The 22,618-nt window shown below is 49.4% G+C and overlaps 1 protein-coding gene across 1 annotated transcript in view; it reads left to right on the top strand.

The window, feature by feature from the left end:
• The window catches only part of TCERG1L (transcription elongation regulator 1 like), a 266,929-nt gene that overhangs the window by 32,441 nt on the left and 211,870 nt on the right, over positions 1-22,618 (top strand). The window contains exon 4 of the mRNA XM_054983441.1: positions 21,289-21,456. Coding sequence (XP_054839416.1) covers positions 21,289-21,456 — 168 coding nt within the window. The remainder of the gene's footprint in view (positions 1-21,288; positions 21,457-22,618) is intronic.

Below are 22,618 nucleotides of genomic sequence, written 5' to 3'. Positions count from 1 at the left end.
AGGCCGAAAATAGCCTCCTCTGCTGCCCTGCGGGCCCTTTGCCCAGCAAAGAAGACAAAAAACAGCCTGCCCACCCTTCAAATGGCCACCATGGTGGCCATTTGTCAGTTCTAGGGATGGCAGTCCATGGCAGATAAACCCCCAGACCCCTCACAGCAAGCACTCCAGTGCATTGGTTGAAAAGGTCTTTATTCAGAGATCCATTAAGTTAATGGGTACATCCATAGATGGGATAGGTTGGCAGGAATGAGTATACAAGCATATGCACTATTGATATAAGGAGCACTATTCCCCCCATAAAGGCACTATTCCCTTTGAGCAGTTAGCATTTAGGCGCGAAAATCCTAAAAAGTTCCATGAGAACACAATAGCTTAGCCTGGACAGAGAAAGGCAGAAGATTACACGGAATCAAAACTCCCTTTTTCCCCTGTGAAGAGTTACATTACAGCTGCAAGGTCCCTGAGCATACTTTCAGAGATAACAGTTGCTTATTCTGGGAGTAAGGCACTTTCATTTTCAAGCAGGTCCACATTGGTGCTTAATTATGTGACTACAGTACAAAGCACAATCATATGAACAAAACACAATCATATGAGCAATGCATGAGTTTAATATATTAGATCAAAGAAATATAAATAGCACGGATGGGTGGAGACATGGCTTTACTGCCCCCCTTAAGCGGGCCCCTCCTCTTTACAGGGGTCCAGGTTTGTCAGGGTGCAGTCTATGGAATTTAGCAATGAGCTTGGGAGCATTCAAATGTGAACTTTCTACTCACTCCCTGTGCGATTCCGCAAAATACTTCCAGTGCACCAGGTAGAAAAGTTCATTTTGTTTTATCTTAGCGTCCCAGATGTCCTCTATTTCATGGTGCACTTGGCCATCTATTAAAAGTGGTTAAGGAGCTCCCCTTTTCGGGTGCCATTTTTCAGGGGGGAGCATTTTTCAGTAGGCTGAAGTGGAATACTGAGTGGATTTGTCTTAAGTTCTTTGGAAGTTCTACTTCTACAGTCACTTCGTTTATTACTTTTTTCACGGGAAAGGGTCCTTAGAATTTCCAGCCCAGTTTTTAACTAGGTTGTTCTGTTTTAATGTTTTTGTGGAGATATACACAAAGTCCCCTGGTTGCAGTTTCCATTGTTCAGAACGTTTTCTGTCAGCAAATTTTTATAATCTTCTTTGGCTTTGCTCAAAGTCTCCTGTATAAGTTTCCATTGATTTGTTAAGTTAGTTCACCATTCCCATAGGTCTCCTGGTTGTTGAGAGCCAAGGGTTGTAATGAAAGGTACTGCTGTTCCTTCATAGCCTTGGGCTATTTTAAAAGGGGCTGCACCTGTGGAACTGTGTTCTGCATTGTTGTATGCATATTCTGTGAAAGGCAGGAAGTCTGTCCAATTATCTTGTTGATAATTGATGTAACATCTTAAAAATTGTTCTAACACTTGATTAGTTTGTTCTGATTGTCCATCTGTCTGTGGATTATGGGTGGAGCCAAGACCTTGTTCAATCTCTGCAACTTTAAGAAGCTCCTGCCAGAAGTTGGCAATGAATTGTGTTCCCCTGTCGGAGATTACCTTATCAGGAAAGGAATGAAGCCTTATCACGTGTTGCATGAAGAGGCTGGCCAGCTTCTTTGCTGTAGGAATGGGAGCACATGGAATAAAATGAGCTTGTTTAGAAAACAAATCCACTACCACTAAGATTACAGTACATTCTGTGGAGGGAGGAAGATCAGTGATAAAGTCCATTGAGATCACAGCCCATGGTCTAGAAGGAATTTCCAATGGCTGTAGTGATCTAGGCGGCTTTCCCTTTCTAGATTTTCCCATTATACACACTGGGCATGAAGATACATATTGAGAAATGTATTTTCTCATGATTGGCCACCAGAATTGTCTTTGTACTAAGTGCAAAGTCTTTAGATATCCAAAATGCCCAGCCAATTTGGAATCCTGACATTGTTTCAGCACTTCCCCTCTCAGGCTGGCTGGGATGTACAATGTATCTGCTTTGTACCAGTTGCCATCTTACCCTTTTTTCAGATTGGCTTTGGGTACACATTCCCCCATTTACCAACTGACACCATTTGAGGGGCAGGAAGGCCGTTTTGGGCCACCTCCACTGCTCTGTGGGCCTGCGCAGCAGTGGAAGAGGCCAAAAAGGGCCTTCCCACCCCTCGTGGGAGAAGGGGGAGGACGCCACAGGCCTGCAGGGCAGCTGGGCAAGGTAAGTGTGGGGCTGTGGCTGGGGGCTGTGGTTTGGGCCATTTAAAGGGCCCTGCCGCTTGCTAGCGGCAGGTCCCTTTAAACTATCAGCTGGCAGGTGGCGGGCGGGATTCCCCCACCTAACAGCTAATAGTTTAAAGGGACCTGCCCCTTGCAAGGCAGGAAAGGGCCCTTTAAACTGTCAAAAGCCCCTTTCCCTGCCACTGCTAAGTGGCCGGAAAGGGGCATTTAAACCGCACGAACCACAAACTGGTTCATGAACTTGCCCCAATCCGTGCCAGTTCGTGGTTCCTGGTTCATGAAAATCCACAAACCACAAACCTCATGGTTTGGTTTTTTTGTGGTTTGTGCCCATCTCTATTCCCGACTCCTCTGCTTGAAGCTGGTTGGGTCCATGTTGGTCAGTTGTAGGTATGTAAACCAGGGGATGGTAGTATTCAATTTCTTTTCTATGGGCCAAGCTACAAGTGACGAATGACACTTGAACAGCAAGTAGATTGAGTGGAGCGCAAGTGAACAGGGAGAAATACACTTGCCGTTCAAGTGTCATTCGTCATTTGTAGCTTCGCCCTTCCTCAGTTTTTGTTACAAGGCCCATGTTGATGTTATATCTAAAAGGTGTATGTTTTTTAAGAATGTCCATTGCGTACTATTTAAAAAGTTACAGCCTGGTGGAAACCATTCTTGAAAAAGAATAGTTGAGTACCGTGACAATGGTTGGGAACAGTTTATCTTTGTAATGATCCCATAATTTTAGTAGGCCTGTCCAAAATATGTTGTTGTCAGTTTGAATTGGTCTGAGACGCTTTTTGCACCATAATATTTCGTGGATTGACATAGGAGAGTGTAATGTCTCTAATACCTGTGACCAGATTGTCTCCTCCTTACATCTTAGAATTTGTAGTATGATGGAAAGATGGATTGAATGTGCATACAATTCAATGTCTGGATATTTAAAGCCCCCGTTATGAGGACATTGTCGCAGTATGTGAAATGCAATTCTGGGTCATTTGTGATTCCATAAAAAGTTATTGAAAATTGTTTGCCATTGTCTCAGCGTTTTTTGTGGTATTGATATAGGGATGGTGCGAAATAAAAAAATCATTTTGGGAAGTAAAAAAGATTTGATCAAGTGATATCTGGAAGCACTTCAGAAAGCAAAGATTCAATACAGATGGACTTTTGTCTTCTTGATGTTCAGATGTAATCCTGCCTTGGCGCTTTCTCCTTTAACCTTCATTTGTATTTGTTTCAAGACTTCACTATGATCTGCCAGTAACATGGTGTCATCTGCATATCACAAATTGTTAATGTTCGTGTCCGGGGATGAGCCTCCCCTCCCTCCTCGCCGCCGCCCCCCCCCCCCCGCCTCCAGGGGCCCCACAACTCACCTAGCTGGGGCAGGCGTGGCGGCGGACGGGCGCGGCCGCGGCAGCCGGCCCGGCGGCCGGGCGAAGCGCTGTCGCGGCGCCGCGGAGGAGGCGGCGGCGGCAGCAACCCGGGCGGGAGGAAGCGACCTGGGGGAAGCAAACCAGCAGGCTGGGCGGCCGCCGGAGCGGACGCCTCCAGGGCAGACGGCCCCAATGCGGTGGCGGCAACGATGGCAGAGGCGAGGCGGCGCAGCCGCGAGGCCCGCGCTTGCGAGGCCGAGCCTCGCCCGGGGCTGCGAGGCAGCGAGGGGGTGGGAACCGGCCCCGGCGTCGGCAGGCGATAGGCCGGCCCGCCCGCCCACCAGGGAGACGGGGGAAGGGCGCCCAATGGCAGCTGGGAGGCGGGAGGAAGGAGCACCAGGCTTCCCACCCTGGAAAGGCTGGAGGCAGGTGTTGCTGCCGGCATTGGGACAGATAATGAGCCTCACCTGGGGCGCTGGCGATTGGGGAGCGGGGCGGGGCTGCCCCTAGCGAGGGAGGGGATAAAAGGGGTCAGAGGCTCCCTGGCCGGGGAGGAGAAACAGGGAGGCTGTCCTGAGGGAAGGACCATCCCTGGGCCCAGAGGCTGTGCTTACCTGTTGCCAGACACGGTTTAACAGCCCTGGGGCCATCTGAGGCCAATCAAAAGGGAAGCTGAGACCCCTGGAGCCAGCAGACAGGCCGCCTGCCTGGCCTAGGTAGCAGCGGGACAACCCCCCAGACCCGCCGGCTGCGCTGACCGCACCCCCGCCACAACGGACCCGACGGACGCGGCGCCCCCTGCTGACGGAGAAACTCACAACGTGGTGGAGAATGCAGGCCTTCGACCGCTAGTGAAGCGCCTCCCCTACCTACCCACGCCTGCGGGGTGGGCCAGCAGCCGGTCTTTCCTCCGTCCGCCAACGTTTCCGGGACCCACCACCACACCGCCTACACCCCCGACAGCTATGGACCAGGGAGGAGGAGGCGGAGGGGCAGCGCCTGCCAACCCCAGCGGCTCGTTTGACTTTGCCCAGTTCGGGCAGTGGATGGCCGAGCAACAGGGGCGCCTGTTGCGCGACATAACCTCGCAGCAGACGGAGCAGCAGGGGCGGATTCTGCAAGACATCGTGGCCCAACAGCGCGACGCCCAGGCAGCCCTCCTCCGGGATGTCTGCCGCACCTTAAGGGACGCCCAAGGCGGCGCCGGAGCCCCAGCTGGCCCGGGGGGCCCCCACAGGGCCGCCCCGTTCCAACTCACCAAGCTGGGGCCAGAGGATGATGTGGACGCGTTCCTGGAAACCTTTGAGCGCACCGCGGAGGCTGCCCAGTGGCCCCCCGCCCAGTGGGCCTTCATTCTCGGACCCTACCTGACCGGGGAAGCGCAGGCCGCGCTCAAGGCCCTCCCAAAGGAGGAGGCGGCCGACTACGCGAGGCTGAAAGAGGCCATTCTGGACCGCTACGCCATCACCCCCGACACGTACCGCCAGAGGTTCCGGGCCCTGAGCTATAACAAGGGTGATCGGCCGCGGGGGTTCGTAAGCACCCTCCGGGACCTGGCCTACCGATGGCTCAAGCCAGAGACGCCGGGCGAAAAGGCCATCACGGATCAGGTCGTCCTGGAGCAGCTCCTGAACGTTCTGCCAGCCAAGGCACGATACTGGGTGGCCTGTAGCAAGCCGGCCGATCTCAAGGAGGCCACGGCCCTGCTGGAAAACTTCATGGCGGCAGAGCCAAGGGAGCCCAACAAGGACGGAGCTACACCAGGGCGCGACGGCCGACCCACCGGGAGGGCCCGGGTAGGGCCCCGTGGACCCCTGGGGGCTGATTCCGCTGCCCTCCCCCCCACCGGGGCCAAACCTAGCAGCAGCGGAATCCCGCCCCGCTGGCCGTGACCACCACCACCCAACGTGAAGGCCCCCGGCGGCCCGGCCCCTGCCAGCACTGCTGACCGAGGGCCCTGCTTTCGCTGCGGACAGCGGGGCCACCTGATGAGGGACTGCCCCCTAATGGAGTGCGATGCAGGGTGGGAGGAAGCCCTACCACTGGCCACCCGCGCGGTCCGGCCCCCGCCCCTACTGGTCATCGTTGAAATTGCGGGCCGGCGGCTGTCGGCACTCCTAGATAGCGGCAGTTCCGTCTCAATGATACGGACCAGGCTCTTGCCCGAGGGCCTGCCCGTCGTGCGGCGCACGTCCGTCGCGTGCCTCCACGGACACGCAGAAGAGTACCCGGTGGTGAGAGTTCCGGTGCGCTACCAAGGACAGGAGTGGGAGTTGGAGCTCGCCCGAGTGCCTGCGCTCCCCTACCCGGTACTGCTGGGCCGAGATGCGCCAGGCCTGGAGGTGCGGTTGCAGACCTCGCCAGCGGAGGCCCTCCCCGCCACCACTGACCCCGAGCCCCGTGCCGGGACCTCGGCATCGCCTGATGATCCCTCGCCACCCTCCTGGGGTGCCGATCCCGCCTTCCGGGAGGCCCAGGCGACTGATGTTACCCTCGAGTCCCTCCGGGACGCCGTGGCGGTAAGTGAGGGGTGCATCCGGGACGGGCGGAGGGCTGGCCGCTACCCCCGAATTGTCAAGGAAATGGGCCTCTGGTACAGGCTGACTGCCAGTCGGGGGGTTGAGACCCGGCAGTTGCTGGTCCCGCAGGCCTTCCGGGCCTCCATCCTCTCCTACGCCCACGACCACGCCTGGGCCGGCCATCAGGGGGCCAATAATACGCTGGCCCGGGTCCTGGCCCACTTCTTCTGGCCGTCCGTGGCTGCTGACGTCAAGGCCTTCTGCCGCTCCTGCCCAGTGTGCCAGCGAGCATCCACCCGACCGGCCCCCAAAGCCCCACTGATGCCCCTGCCGCTCGTACAGACCCCCTTCGACCGCCTGGCCATGGACTTCGTGGGACCACTGCCACGTACGGCCCGCGGCTGCCGGTTCCTACTGGTCTTGGTTGACTACGCCACCCGCTATCCCGAGGCGATTCCCCTGCGGTCCATGCAGGCGGCCGGCGTCGCTAGAGCACTGATGCGGTTCTTCGCCCACGTGGGGTTGCCCCGGGAAATCCTCACCGACTGTGGGACACCCTTCACGGCCTCCTTGACACGACAGCTCTGCTCAACCCTAGGCATCCGCCAGATCTTTACGTCCATCTATCACCCGCAGACCGACGGCCTGGTGGAGCGCCTCAACCAGACCATCAAAGCCATGTTGCGGAAGCTGGCACGGGACAAGCCAAACCAATGGGATCTTCTGGTCGATCCCCTCCTCTTCGCCCTACGGGAAACCCCTCAGGCATCCACCGGCTACGCCCCCTTCGAGCTGTTGTACGGCCGGCGGCCACGAGGCATCTTGGGGGTGGTCGAGGAGCAATGGGCGACCCCCCGAGACGACCCCGCAACAGCGGCGCCGGACTACGTGCGGGAGTTGAAGGAACGCCTCCAGCTCGCCCGGGAGACGGCTCAGCGCAATCTGGCTGAGGCCCAGGAGGCCCAAAAAGAGCGCTATGACAAGGGAGCCCGGCTACGCACCTTCCAGGAAGGCAACAAGGTCCTGGTCAACCGGCGAGTCTTTGGCCCGCAACAAGCCGGGGACCCCTGGAGGGGCCCCTTTACAATCACCCGGGTGCTGGGCCCTCTGACATATCTGGTCCAGTGGGGCCCCTCGCGGCGACAAGCCAAGAGGCTGCACGTCAACGACATCAAGGCGTGGCGGGAGCGGGAGCCGCAGGCGTGTCAACTCGCTGCCGACCCCCTGGAGCCCGCCGATGGAAACCTGCCCTGGACCCCCCGGGGGGGCCCCCCGGAGGCCCCCACGCTAGACCCGGCGCTCCTCCCGGAACAGCGTGAGCAGGTGGAACAGTTGCTGAGGGACTTCCCCCACAGCTTCTCACGGATCCCGGGATGCACCACGACGGTGACCCATGCCATACCTACCCCGCCGGGGCGGGTGGTCCGGGCACCCTGGCGGCCCTTGCCCCGGAAGCAGTGGGATGAAGTGGACCGCGAGGTAGCTGACATGCTCCAGCTCGGGGTTATCGAGCCCTCCCGCAGCCCATGGAGGAGCCCTGTGGTGCTAGTGCCGAAGCCCGACGGATCCGTCCGCTTCTGCATTGACTTCCGGGAGGTCAACCGCATCGCGCAGTTTGACGCCTACCCCATGCCGCGGGCGGAAACCCTCATCGACCAACTGGGCACCGCCCGATATCTGACAGCCCTGGATCTGACGAAGGGCTATTGGCAAGTGCCCATGGCGGAAGGTGACAAGGAGAAGACAGCCTTCGCCACGCCCCAGGGGCTGTTCCAATTTCGCATGATGCCCTTCGGGCTACACGGGGCGGCCGCCACCTTCCAGCGGCTGGTAGACACGGCATTAGCCCAGTGCCAGGGGTTTACCGCCGCCTACATCGACGATATTCTCGTCTTCAGCCCCGACTGGCCCTCCCACATGCAACACCTTCGCCGGGTTCTGCAAGCCCTGGACGCTGCCGGCCTACGGGCAAACCCGCAGAAGAGCCGGGTGGGCTTCCAGGAGGTCAAATACCTGGGATTTATAGTTGGCCGCGGCGTGCTGAGGCCGGTCCCCGAGAAGGTGGCCACGCTGGAGGACTGTCCCCGTCCGACCACCAAGAAGCAGCTCCGACGCTTCCTGGGATTGGTCGGATATTACAGCAAGTTCATTCCGAACTTCGCATCCCGGGCCAGCCCCCTGACAGATCTCCTCCGGAAAGGACTGCCTACCAAGCTCCCCTGGACGGCAACGGCCGATGAGGCCTTCCGGGCGCTCCGGGGGGCCCTGTCCAACGCCCCGGTCCTCCACAATCCCAACTTCAATGAGCCTTTCGTCGTCCACACTGATGCCTCGGACACGGGGCTCGGAGCCGTGCTCTCTCAGGAAATCGACGGGGTGGAGCGGCCAGTCCTCTTCCTAAGTCGCAAGTTGCAGAAGGCCGAGCGGCAGTATGCCACGGTGGAGAAGGAGGCCTTGGCCGTCAAGTGGGCGGTGGGGGCCCTCCAGTATTACCTCACCAATAACCCCTTCACCCTGGTTACGGACCATGCCCCCCTCTTGTGGATGGCACGGATGAAGGACCACAATGCCCGCATACTTAGATGGTATATGTCGCTCTTACCTTTCAGTTTTGTGACGAGACACCGACCAGGGCACCTGCACCGGAACGCCGACTTCCTGTCAAGAATGCACGAGGAAGACCCACCTGCATCTGGGAGCGAAAGGGGGAGGGCGTGTCCGGGGATGAGCCTCCCCTCCCTCCTCGCCGCCGCCCCCCCCCGCCTCCAGGGGCCCCACAACTCACCTAGCCGGGGCAGGCGCGGCGGCGGACGGGCGCGGCCGCGGCAGCCGGCCCGGCGGCCGGGCGAAGCGCTGTCGCGGCGCCGCGGAGGAGGCGGCGGCGGCAGCAACCCGGGCGGGAGGAAGCGACCCGGGGGAAGCAAACCGGCAGGCTGGGCGGCCGCCGGAGCGGACGCCTCCAGGGCAGATGGCCCCAATGCGGTGGCGGCGACGATGGCAGAGGCGAGGCGGCGCAGCCGCGAGGCCCGCGCTTGCGAGGCCGAGCCTCGCCCGGGGCCGCGAGGCAGCGAGGGGGTGGGAACCGGCCCCGGCGTCGGCAGGCGATAGGCCGGCCCGCCCGCCCACCAGGGAGACGGGGGAAGGGCGCCCAATGGCAGCTGGGAGGCGGGAGGAAGGAGCACCAGGCTTCCCACCCCGGAAAGGCTGGAGGCAGGTGTTGCTGCCGGCATTGGGACAGATAATGAGCCTCACCTGGGGCGCTGGCAATTGGGGAGCGGGGCGGGGCTGCCCCTAGCGAGGGAGGGGATAAAAGGGGTCAGAGGCTCCCTGGCCGGGGAGGAGAAACAGGGAGGCTGTCCTGAGGGAAGGACCATCCCTGGGCCCAGAGGCTGTGCTTACCTGTTGCCAGACACGGTTTAACAGCCCTGGGGCCATCTGAGGCCAATCAAAAGGGAAGCTGAGACCCCTGGAGCCAGCAGACAGGCCGCCTGCCTGGCCTAGGTAGCAGCGGGACAACCCCCCGGACCCGCCGGCTGCGCTGACCGCACCCCCGCCACAACGGACCCGACGGACACGGCGCCCCCTGCTGACGGAGAAACTCACAGTTCTTTCCTCCAGTTTTTACTCCAGATTCTTCTAGATCTAATCCAGCTTTCCTTATTATATGCTCTGCATAGAGGTTGAACAGGTAGGGAGATAACACGCATCCTTGTCTGACACCCTTGCCGTTTGTAAACCATTCTGTTTCCCCATATTCTGTCCTAACCGTAGCTTCTTGTCCAGAGTACAGGTTGCGCATTAAAACAATCAGATGTTGTGGCACCCCCATTTCTTTTAACATTACCCATAGCTTTTCATTCCACACATTCAAAAGCTTTGCTGTGATCTATAAAATACAGGCTGATTGTCTTCTGAAATTCCTTGGTGCGTATCATTAGCCATTGTAAACTTGCGATGAGATCTCTGGTGCCTCTTCCTTTCCTGAATCCAGCTCGAACATCTGGCATTTCTTGTTCCATATATGGTAAGAGTCTTTGCTGTAGAATTTTGAGCATCACTTTGCTTGCATGGAAAATTAACGCGATAGACTTGCTGCACTCTTTGACATCTCCATTTTGGCATTAGAATGTAGACTGTTTCCAGTCTGTGGGCCATTCTTTTGTTTTCCCTATTTGTTGACAGATTCTTACGATTGTGATGGACTCTATTTCTGCAGCTTGAAGTAGCTCTATTAGTATTCCATCTACTCCAGGTGCTTTGTTTCTCCCAACTGCTTTGAGCGCACCTTTTACTTCATATTCTAAGATTTCTGGTCCTTCATCAAAGGACACTTCTTCAAAAATATGTGTCATCCTTCCATCTCTTCTGTATAGTTCTTCAGTATATTGTTTTCATCTTTCCTTTATTTTGTTCTGATCAGATACTGCAACTATATATATATATATATATAAAAAATATATGGCCATTGAAGGATGAGGGAAGCTGTGCAAGAATGCCATGTAGAAAGTATTTGCTTTTGGATCTGAATGTTCCCTTGAATGAACATTGAACCAACCAGGAAAAATGTACAAGGCAAAATAGATACCACTCAGCTCCCCCCTACCCCAGCCAGATTGAAATATCTCTTTTTATATTATTGGGTGGTTTTTTTCAACACATAACAAAGATGATGGCTGAGGGTCCAAGATGAGGAGATCTGTTTAGGAATGTGCATCTGCAGAGCATTTGTGATCCAATTTCATGTTTGGGAAAAGTGAACATTTTTTTTAGAGTTTCTTGCAATTGCAAACAAATTGTATTCTGAACGGAGGGGTAGTCAATCATCTCTGACTGTAACTGCTTTTTGTGTTAATTTGCTCATGCTCAGCCAATTTTTGTTTAATCCTCAACAGTCTGCCTGGCTGTAACTGAGAAGTTGCATCATTGGGTGGACTATTATTTCTGTAGTCCCACCAGGACTTCCTTAGACCAAATACATGACACTGTACCAGTAGGTACCAAAAAATGATTTAATGGTCCTTTTTGGTATACAGAGAGTCCAGATGTTCAAAGTACATCACATACATAAGTTCAGTAACAACCTTGTATCATAAGTAAGTATTGGTGGAAAGTGTCGTCAAGTCATAGCTGACTTACGGCAACCCCTGGTGGGATTTTCATGGCAAGAGATTACCAGAGATGGTTTGTCATTGCCTGCCTTTGCAACCATGGTCTTCATTGGAGGTTTCTCATACAATTACTAACCAAGGCTGACCTTGCTTAGCTTCTAAGATGTGACGAAATTGGGCTTGCCTGGGCTATCCAGGTCCGGGTAAGTCAGTATTATTATCCCCCTTATTTTACATTATTGTTGTGGTTGTTTATTTATAGTCTGCTTTTTTCACTGAGACCTAAGGCAGATCTGCATACTACACGTGAATACAATATAATCAATATCTAGGCCAATCACAGAGCAAAAATATGATATAATCAACAGTTAGGACAGTCTATGGAAACAGACACAATAGGTTATAGTAGCTGAAAACAAGCATAAAGCCAAACACAGATGAAACCTTTCTGAATTAAAGCATAAGTAACTAACATGACATCTTTAGCAACATCTAATTACCCAGTAGGAAGGAATATATCTATACCAGCAGATTCAGAAGCCTAAAATCCCTGTCCCTTACCAAGGTATCTTTTTGTGCTATTATCTATAATCTAAGTAGAAAGCCATTTTGAATATGGGAATAGGACAACAAAGGGCTATATATAATAGATGGAAGTTAAGGGCAGTAATAGCCCATTTTGGAGGGGCAAACCCACCATTTAGTTTGACAGTGGATGTGTTATTTGTGCTGGTGTTGCTTATCATGTTGCAAAGAAAGTTAATGTGTCAAAATTCCATTTTTATTAAAAGTAGGGGAATCTTGTTTGTATTTATGCACTTTTTCCAAATAGCTGATAGTGATTTACAGCTATTTCCTTGTTGAAATATACTGCAGTATTCTACATTTTCCTTAATCCAGTAACATCAGTTTACACTGTCATTATAAAAGCAGTTAAATTGAAATTGCTAAGACAGTTATTTTCAGTACAGCTGTTCTAGAGCACTAGTTTGTAGACAGCAATTATGGGCCAAAGTAGATGTGACAGTAGACAATTTCCTGTAGAATTATTTTTTAGGCTTAATAGCTGCCAGGGGGAAAGAAGGACAATCTGTGTCTGGGCCGTGGAATGGGGGAAGTGGGGTTAACCCTTCCTTACCCTACTGTTTTCTCAGTTTAAATAGCATACACACCCAGTTGTTATTTGCCACGTGGAGTGGGGACATATAGGTTTATTTATTTAGATAATCTTCCTCATGTTTCCAAGAAGGTTGGAAACATGACATCGTTTTGCCAGCTGAATGACATCTGTTTGTTCCTTCTTTGTTGTAGGTAGCCTGGGCTTGGTCAGAGGAGGAGCAAAAGGGTCAAAGTCAAAGTGCTCCTAGGCCTTGGCTCTCCATTGCCTTGTCACCTGAGTGAGCAAGGCTGGTATATCCACAAGCTCAGGATGTGATGTACTTTTTTTTTTTTACCTTTTGTTTATTTAAATTGTATTTCTATATTGTGTAAGCCAATTTGGGTCCTCACTGGAGAGAAAAGTGGGGCAAAATGCTTAAATAAGTAAATTAAATAATCCAAATAAGATTGTGAGAAAGGCTCTGTCAGGGGCAGGATTTTGATTTAAACTAAATCTGGTGTATGACATGGCTCTCTAGGGAACCTGGGACAGTACAGTATTATTCCCTTTGCAGTCTCTAAATAACAGCTTGGTTGGGAAGTTTTTGTTGTCCCTGCTGTTTTAGCCAGAAAATCCCCATTTGGATTTTTCACATCCCTTGGGCATATTCTTTGGCAGAATCCACACTACCATCGTTCTCGCAGCAGTTTTTCGCTTCCGCAGCACCATTCCTTCATCTGTTCACATGCATCGTCTCCGAATCTGTCATTAACTCGGCATGGTGTCGCTACAGCCCATTGCACTTTCGCCGCAGGTTATCTTTTGACAAATAACTGCCCTCCATTGAATTCCGAGCCTCTCTTGACCTGCCTCCCAATTAAGGAGTAATTCTTCGCCTTTGTCCCCACCCCTTTTTTAAAAAAATAAAAGAGTACCGTGTCGATATGGTGACATCTCATCATATTAATCACATTTTAAAAAAGCAGGCAGACCTCAAATATCAGAGGAACAATTTCATATGTTGGTTGTTGGGGGTTTTCCGGGCTGTATTGCCGTGGTCTTGGCATTGTAGTTCCTGACGTTTCGCCAGCAGCTGTGGCTGGCATCTTCAGAGGTGTAGCACCAAAAGACAGAGATCTCTCAGTGTCACAGTGTGGAAAAGATGTAGGTCATTTGTATCTACTCAGGAGGGGTGGGGTTGAGCTGAGTCATTCTGTAAGAGTTTCCCAGGGTGTGGAATGCTAATGGCGGGAGGCTTCACTGTATCCTGAGGCGGTTCTTTTGCATATGGATTGGTGCTTGATGTGCTAATCTTCTCTGCAGGGCTATTGTCGGGTGTGGAGTGTTTTGTTGGCCTGGTGTTTTTCAGAACTGGAGCCCATGCTCTGTTCATTCTTAAGGTTTCTTCTTTCCTGTTGAAGTTTTGCTTATGCTTGTGAATTTCAATGGCTTCCCTGTGCAGTCTGACAAAGTAGTTGGAAGTGTTGTCCAGTATTTTGGTGTCCTGGAATAAGATACTGTGCCCTGTTTGAGTTAGGCTATGTTCAGCCACTGCTGATTTTTCAGGCTGTCCAAGTCTGCAGTGTCTTTCATGTTCTTTTATTCTTGTCTGGATGCTACGCTTTGTGGTCCCGATGTAAACTTGTCCACAGCTGCAGGGTATACGGTATACTCCTGCAGAGGTGAGGGGGTCTCTGCTGTCTTTTGCTGATCGTAGCATCTGTTGTATTTTTCGGGTGGGTCTGAATACTGCTTGAAGGTTGTGCTTTTTCATAAGCTTTCCCATCTGATCAGTAATTCCTTTGATATATGGCAAAAACACTTTTCCTGTAGGTGACTGTTTTTCCTTGGTTGTTTGATTCATCCTGGGTTTGATTGCTCTTCGGATTTCATTACTGGAGTAGCCATTTGCCTGAAGTGCGTGGTTTAGATGATTAATTTCCTCATTGAGAAAGCGCGGCTCACATATCCGTCTTGCACGATCCACTAATGTTTTCATTATGCCTCTTTTCTGTCGGGGGTGGTGATTGGAGTTTTTGTGTAAGTACCAATCAGTATGAGTTGGTTTCCTGTAGACCTTGTGACCTAACTGAAAGTTTTCTTTGCGGATGACCAAGGTATCCAGGAATGAGAGTTTTCCCTCACTTTCTTTCTCCATTGTGAATTGTATGTTCAGGTGGATGTTGTTGAGATGATTCAAAAACTCCATCAATTCTTCCTCCCCATGGCTCCAAATGATGAATGTATCATCCACAAACCGGAACCATACACTGCTGGCGAAACGTCAGGAACTACAATGCCAAGACCACGGCAATACAGCCCGGAAAACCCCCAACAACCATCGTTCTCCGGCCGTGAAAGCCTTCGACAATACATCGAACACCTCTACGGGGAGGAAACATTCCAACAGACCCGAAGATTGGAAACACTTCGGAACAAGAAAGCACATCTACTCTGTTCTTTGACCTTTCTTCTACGCTGCAGGGACACAAGAACCATTCCATCTTTTCTCACAACTAAAAGAATCTTCAAAACCACACAGGCGAACCGCATTTATGACCGTCTAGAACAGGCCCTCTTACGTGAGAGAATCCACACTACCCACAGAGAACTTGCTGCCACAGACAAGGAGCTATTTTGCTTGCATATCAACACCAGCCATAAAATGAGAAGTCAGGATTGGGACAAGGTCGATAATCTCACCTACAGGAAGATGGAACAAGTGTTTACCAACCACACATCCAGACAGAAGCAGAAGTTTAACAAACTACAGGAAAAAAGACAGACAAGCCCAATGCTCGACAATGCACGCATTGTCATCAATCTGACAGACCGTCAACTCTCACCAGAAGAAACCTCCATCTTGGCTAAGGGAGGAAACTTTGCAGTCACCCCCACCAGAATTTCTGTGGAAGACATCATTGCAAATGTAGAAGCTGCCATCCGTCATCTACCTGAAGAGGAAGCTGAGGAAATAAGAGGAGAGACAGCCAGGATTCATGTTCTTTTATTCTTGTCTGGATGCTACGCTTTGTGGTCCCGACACCTCTGAAGATGCCAGCCACAGCTGCTGGCGAAACGTCAGGAACTACAATGCCAAGACCACGGCAATACAGCCCGGAAAACCCCCAACAACCATCGTTCTCCGGCCGTGAAAGCCTTCGACAATACAATTTCATATGTTAACTCAATTTATATATTTGGGGGGGGGGCATCCACATGATACTGAAATCATGGCTCATGTTACGCCCCGACACGGACTGTGCCGATGAGTTAGGCACAGATGTCAATATTCCAAAGACAAAATGAAGCTCTGCTGTGGGATGCTGCTGTAGGTGATAGTGACTGCTCACCCATTCCCGGATGATTTCAACCAGCATGCAGGCTGTGATGTTCCGAGCACTCATCGTAAGTGTCTCGGGTGATTTTTTAAAATATATTATATTAATGGTGTCGTTGTACCATTGAACCAGGATGCTTACTCGTCGATATAGCGTCAATTTGTCCTTTAAAAAAAAAAAAAACTGCGGGGCCGTTCGGGTTTTTCCCGCCCCTTTACCCGTCTTTTTGAAAGGGGATGTGATCAATGGATTGTGCAGGAGAAGTGCTATTCTAAGGGTGATGTGGACAAACAAGCGAAGAATGCGCAATAACAGATGGAGCAATCATTGCACAAGAAAAGCGGGAGCTAAGGTAGTGTGGAATCGGCCTTTATTTGATTCTTTATTTTTGTGCCATTTTCTGTATCCTCACCCTGATTTTTTCTTGTCAGATGCACACATCTTTTGAAATTATTTGTGCATCAGTCATTAGTATTATATGTAATATATACATCATATATATAAATGGCATATAAAATATGTAAATCTGTGATATACATTACATATGTATACACCATCAGTGATGATTCTGCAAAACCAACAGCAAGGAAGGACAGAGAACTGAAATAAATGAATAAATTAATACTAATAAAAATAAATGAATACAAAAGAAAATGAAACAGGGCAGGTTTGATTGTTTTGTCCCTTCATCTAGGCCAGTTCAATATTATTTGTCGGCTAATGGCACTTGTGTTCCCAGTGAACCAGTGTGGGGAACGAAGAGCAGAATCCAGGGTCTATTTAGCATGCAAAATAAAACTGAACAAAGATACTGGAAAGGAGGCACCAAAGTGCCCAAAGTCATGACTCAGTACAAACAGAGCTCTTTGCAGAATAATTTGTTGCCTCTTAGTGCCTTGAAGGATTTCTGTCTGAACTGGAAACATTTGCTTAACAGCATAATAAGCTAATGATTGCTTAATTTTTGAATGCACAGCTCAGTACAGAGAAGGTAACAGCTGGTGATTGTCAAATTAGCTTTCCTTAAGATTTTTACTATCCATTTCCTTGTTTAGTTAACATACTTAGCCATGATTGAATGCCAAAGGTCTCCCCTGAAACCAGTTTCCTATAGAGGTGCAAGTTAGGAAGGAAGAGACTCATTCTTCTTTATTTCAGCAGCACTGTTTTCTTTTTATAGGGCTCTCATTTCAATTAGCCATATTACTTTACATGAAAGATAAAACCCTTGACATTGCCCCTGTTTATTACATTTCATGCAGCAATACAAAGGCCAACCCATCCATCCATGGAGAATACACTCAGCAAGAGCTGAGGGAAGCCACAGCTTCTAGGCCAGTGTGTCTGGATTGTATACACATTTGCAAATTCCTATTTATCCCATATGCAGTTTGTATTCATATATTGACATCAAGAAATGGTATGTGTTAAATGTTCCTTAGACTCAGTTATTTAATTTGTTTTGAGGTCCTGATTTGTACTGGTGCAATATGTATTGGTACAAATTAACTGTTTCCATCTGCTTTGTTGTTCTATGTTATCATGAATTATATTGTCGACTACTTTTATTATAACCTTATTTTTTCATTGCTTTATCATCCAGACAATCAAACAGATATCTATTTATATATGTACAGACTAGAGGTTGGCATTTTAGCGCCATTTTAGCGCTAAAAAAAAGCCCGTGTGACGACGGCCCTGGTCAGAAATTTAATTACTTCAGTGAGAATGATGTTAGTACAGGAATGCAAATAACTCAAGAAAAAGTACGTTAGTTACTAAGAGTTTGTGATGTAATGCTAATGGAGAAGTTTACAACTTAAAAATACATGTGAGCAACAAAAAGTTGGACACAGAATAAATGTATTAAAAAACTATTCTCCCTTTGTAAAGTTTTGGAATACATATAATAGACTGAATAGGTTTAAACGCCAGTTTGGTGTAGTGGTTAAGAGCACTTGGAGAACCCCATGCCACTTGAAGTCAGCTGGGTGACCTTGGGTCAGTCACAGCTTCTAGGAGCTCTCTCAGCCCCACCCACCTCACAGGGTGCTTTGTTGTGGGGATAATGGCATACTTTGGCCGTCGTCACACGGGCTTTTTTTTAGCTCTAAAATGGCGCTATTTCCCGGCAAACACCCACCTTATTCCAACACTGATGCGATTTCCTCATTGCTGTTTTTTGCTTGATAGTTGCGATATTTTGCGCCTCAGTGTGAATGTCTCACATCGATGTATTTCGCCTCACAACATCCTATGCCCTCCCTTCAATCCCAGAATCCATTTCTTCCTGCGACTCCCCTTTTTTTTATTTTACTATGTCCTTATAACGCCATAACGACATAACACAATGCAAACTTTCTGCTGAAGTAAAAATGACTCAGTCGCCATGGCAGAGTCTTCAGCGATGGGGATCACGTCAGACAGGGAGTTTTCTGCGGGCAAAGGGCTATTTATATAATTTCAAAGTTGGAAAAACAAAAGGGTCTTAATGTTTTGCTCTAACGGAATGTTTATATGCTGTTATTCCGTTATAGCGGAATTAAACGCCAGAATAATAAAAAAAAGGGGGGGAGGAGCTGCTTCTGCGCGGTTAGAGAGGAGAGAACAGAACAGAGTGCTTCGGTGTGGACAGCTGGTGGCGCGAAGAGCCATTAGGTGACCCAAAGAAACGTTACTGTGCCGATAACAGGTAGGACGCTATATGCTGTAAATTTAACGGAAGAGATGCCCGTGTGACGACGGCCCAGATTTCTATATTCCTTTTTAACTCCTGTGGACTTTGATACTGTCTCTTTATGATTTTTATTACTTTAATTGTTTATAAGCTTTCTGAAAACCTTTGGAGAGCTCGGTCTTAATATTTTAAACAAACTCACAAATAAGGTACACACATTTAATTACAAGATAAATTGCTTAAAAACTTAGCTTTGACATACCATTGTCAAGTGTTTTGGGCAACCACCTACATTCCTGAAAGTCACCCAATTGCAGGGCTGGATCAACAGGGGGGGCAGGGGGGTAGTCTGCCCCCGGCACCGCCAAAGAGGGGGCGCCGGGCGCAGCTGCCAGCCCCGGGAGCATGCTGCCAGCCCTGGGAGCACGCCTGGGGAAAGGTGAATGGCGTGGGCAGGCTCCCAGCCACCCGTGCTGTCTTTTGCCTTTCCCACAGGACAAGGGGCAGCCAGCTTGCTGCACGCCCCTTGTCCTGGGGAAAGGCGAATGGTGTGGGCGGCCTCCCAGCCACCTGCACTGCCTTTTGCCTGCCTTGGAAGGCTGGGAGGCTGCCCGCACCATTCGCCTTCCCCCCCCATCCCCGTGGCAAGCTGGCTGTCCTGGCGTGCTGCAGAGCTGGCAGCGGCAGCAGTGCGAGTGGCTTGGAGGCCGCCATTCGCATTTCCTCAGGACAAGGGGCATGCAGCAAGCCAGCCACCCCTTGTCCTGCGGGAAAGGCAAAAGGCAGCACAGGTGGCTGGGAGCCCGCCCACACCATTCGCCTTTCCCCAGGACAAGGGGTGCATGGCAAGCCGGCTGCCCCTTGTCCTGCGGGGCAGGTGAACGGTGCAGGCAGCCTCCGAGCCACTTGCGCTGCCGCCGCCACCATCTCCACGGTGCGCAGGGACAGCTGGCTTGCAGCAGGGGTGGAGCGGGGGCTCAGTGCCAGGAGCGTGCGCACGCAACTAGCCTGACTACGGTTGCCCTGGGCACTGGCAACCGTAGATCCAGCCCTGCCCAATTGGGTTATCTTCCCAGCTATGTAATGATTGTGATTATTATTGGAGATTTCTTTCTCTGAGGCTGAAAATATGCAATATATCGCCATTTCATTTTATTCTCAAAGCAGCTCTCTGAAGTAGACAGACAGTAATTATAGACAGACTAAAAGTTGAAGTACAGAGAGTGATGTTGCGAGATTGCTCCTCATTCTTTAACTAATTTATCTTGCCTTTCAGAGTTCTTTCAGGAACAACAAATGTGCAATTCTCATTATCTGGCTGTGATGGACCACAAATCTTCTGACAGCAGGGTTTTCCACACGGGTTTTTTTCATCAGTTCTGCTCTCATAGTGCTTCAATTTATCTGCATACATTTTTTTTGCCTTTAGTTTTTGCTTCAAGCTTTTTAGTCCCCCCCTGCCCCCCCCCGGATTTTTTCCATTTCTTTTGAGACCACTTTTACTCCAATCTTTTTCTGAAAGATGATTTTGAATCAATTTTTTCCTCTGCATAATATTTCTTGTTTTTCTCACCTATTCCCACACACTTTCAATGCACTTTTTGATGACCGGATGTTCATCATTGTTGAACTGCCCTTCTGCCCACCTCCCTTCCCCCTCCCTTCCTGGTTTTGTTCTCATCTTTCCTAATCGTCAATTTCATGGTGGTATATTGATCTACCATTGTAATAATAGTTGCAGCAATTTCTTTGAATTCTCAGCTTACATTTTGAAAAAAGTTAAGTCTCTAGCACCTTACATTGTGGATATACAACTTTCCCCTTATATCTCCATAAGGGAAAGGGCTAGATGCTTCTTTTTAAAAATGAAAGCTGGGAATTCAGAGAACTCGCTGCACTTTTTATCACAATGTTAGGTCAATCTATTTATATGTAATTGACAATTTAACAATAAAGGCAAATGCCCTGGTGACTCAAGGGAAGGTGTTAGTGACCACTTTTGATGCCAGAAAAAGGAGCACAGTTTGAAAAGCACATAGCCACTGCTGCTTGTAGCTCTGTCCCAACAGAGGTTGGTTTTCCCTGCTGGTGCTGGCTTCTGCCTCCTATCACTGGGTCAGCCTAGGCAAAGCTCTCTGGTTTGGATGGAGAAGAACTTAGGTATGGGTGATGGAGCTGCTCCCCTTTTAGACTTCCCCATGCAAAGTCTTCTTTCTGTGTTCATTCTCAATCTTTTTTTTAAAAATTCAGCTCTTATATTGATCTATCAATCTATCAATTACAAGCATGCACACAAAAAACTAAAATAAAAAGGAGGGGCGGTACTTTGCCACCCTTGCTTGAACATTCTGATTATTTAAGACATATGCAGAACAAAATAAACCAACTCTACAACTGAAAATGCAAAGGGAGGTAAGATGTGCAGAAGAACCCAACCCAAGTCAATTCCATTGCTTTGGAATCAACTGCTAAGAAAATCAGGAATAAATCACATGTGCAGAAAAGCCTAATATCTTCAGTTAGCTATATGGCCGGGAGTTTGACATTTAATTTTTTTAATGCAGAACCAAGCTCATCCACTGTTCAACAAACTTTCTTAAACCACATTCTCCATACACAGCAAAGGAGATGTAGCAGCACATGGTTTTGTCCATATTTGTGTCCCAAGATATATAAATACTGATGTGTTTTATTCATGCCAATGAGATGGAAGATAAGAATGCTTTGGTATTATTGAGGATAATAATGGCATAGTTTGTAAAGCACTCTGAGTGGGCATTAAGTTGTTCTGAAAGGCGGTATATAAATAGAATGTCATTGTTGTCATTATTTTAATGTTAGGTCATTGAGTAACCAATTTATGTGACTGGCAGAGTTTTGTACCATTCGCTGATTAATAACACAAATCCTACTTGATTTTTCCATAGGTGCTTGCCTTAAACATGCTGGCAGTAACCAGACAATTGCATTTGCAGCAGCCATGGTGTCCGTAGATGCAGAAGCCCCTCAGGGACCATCCACAGCCAGTGTCCAGCCATGCCATGTGCTCACTTTGTCACCAATCAAAATACCAGTGTTGACATCCCCTTTCCCAGGTAAGTGCCTGCCTATTGACTCATAGAACTTTACAGTTTTATCTCTGTGCTTCCCAAAACAAACTGCTGATGAGAGAGTTGCTGGTGTGAATCTCCAAATTAACAGTGATGGAAGGTAGGATCAGTGAAGAACACTTTAAAGAGGCTTCATCTTTGAGGTCAGAAGGTGAAAATGACATGGATAGGTCCTGGTACAATATTTCTCTGACTTGTTCACTTAATAGAAAGTAATATTTTTGCATGCACCTTTTAATCCCTGCCCTTTTCATTTCTACCCGTTTTGAGGACTTGTGTTAGATCCTCTTTTGCAATATCCATTTACTTTCTTCAGTTGCCTGAACAAAGTGGCCTTCAATGATAGCTTGACAATAGTTGAAATGATACCTTGGCATCATGTGACAAACAGAATTCAGTGTTGTGTGGTGTCATACTGGAAGTCTCTGTTTTTGTATCTTGTATACTGGAAGTGTTGACATATGTTTTTGAATTCCGAAAGTGTGGCAATCCATGTTATCACGTTATGAAAGTTGCTGCCAACAATGGTGCAGAAAGGTGTGCCAAGAAGTTGTGAAAACAAATGATTTGGGGGAGAGGGTGAGAATGTGTGGGGGGAAATAAGCAACTCGTTTGGTAAAACATTCTTTAGCTGCAACATCACAAAATCAGGACATCATTCTAGTATATTCTTAGAGAATCAATGCATAATTCAGTTCATTTCACAAAGAGAATGGAATGAGACCAGTATCTAGAGGGGGTGATGAACAGCTTCCATTCACATGTTTAATTCTTGCACTTTCAAAGGATTCTGCATAGGGTTTATTGGAAGGATGGAGATCAGAATGTGGCAGCAAGATTGTTTGATGAGGATTAGCACTTGGAACATACATCACAAACACTGCAAGAATGGTTGTTTCCAGGCTAATTCCAAGGGGCCCGATCTTACTTTTAAAGCCTGATACTGCCTGGATCTGGGAGCACCAATCCCATGCTTCCCCCCCTTCATTCAGTTCATTATTGAGACTCTTGCAGTCCCTTTTCTGAGGCTGGATTTATAGAAAATCAAAGAACCTGATCATTTAAAAGTGCTGCTCCTTTCAAAAGAGCTTTTTACTTCTGCGATGAAGTCTACTAGGTTTTGTTTCATTTGCCTTGCTGATAAAAT

The sequence above is a fragment of the Eublepharis macularius genome, chromosome 6 (genome assembly GCF_028583425.1).
Source record: "Eublepharis macularius isolate TG4126 chromosome 6, MPM_Emac_v1.0, whole genome shotgun sequence".
NCBI classification, from domain to species: Eukaryota; Metazoa; Chordata; class Lepidosauria; order Squamata; family Eublepharidae; genus Eublepharis; species Eublepharis macularius.
This window is presented reverse-complemented; position numbering and strand designations above follow the sequence as displayed.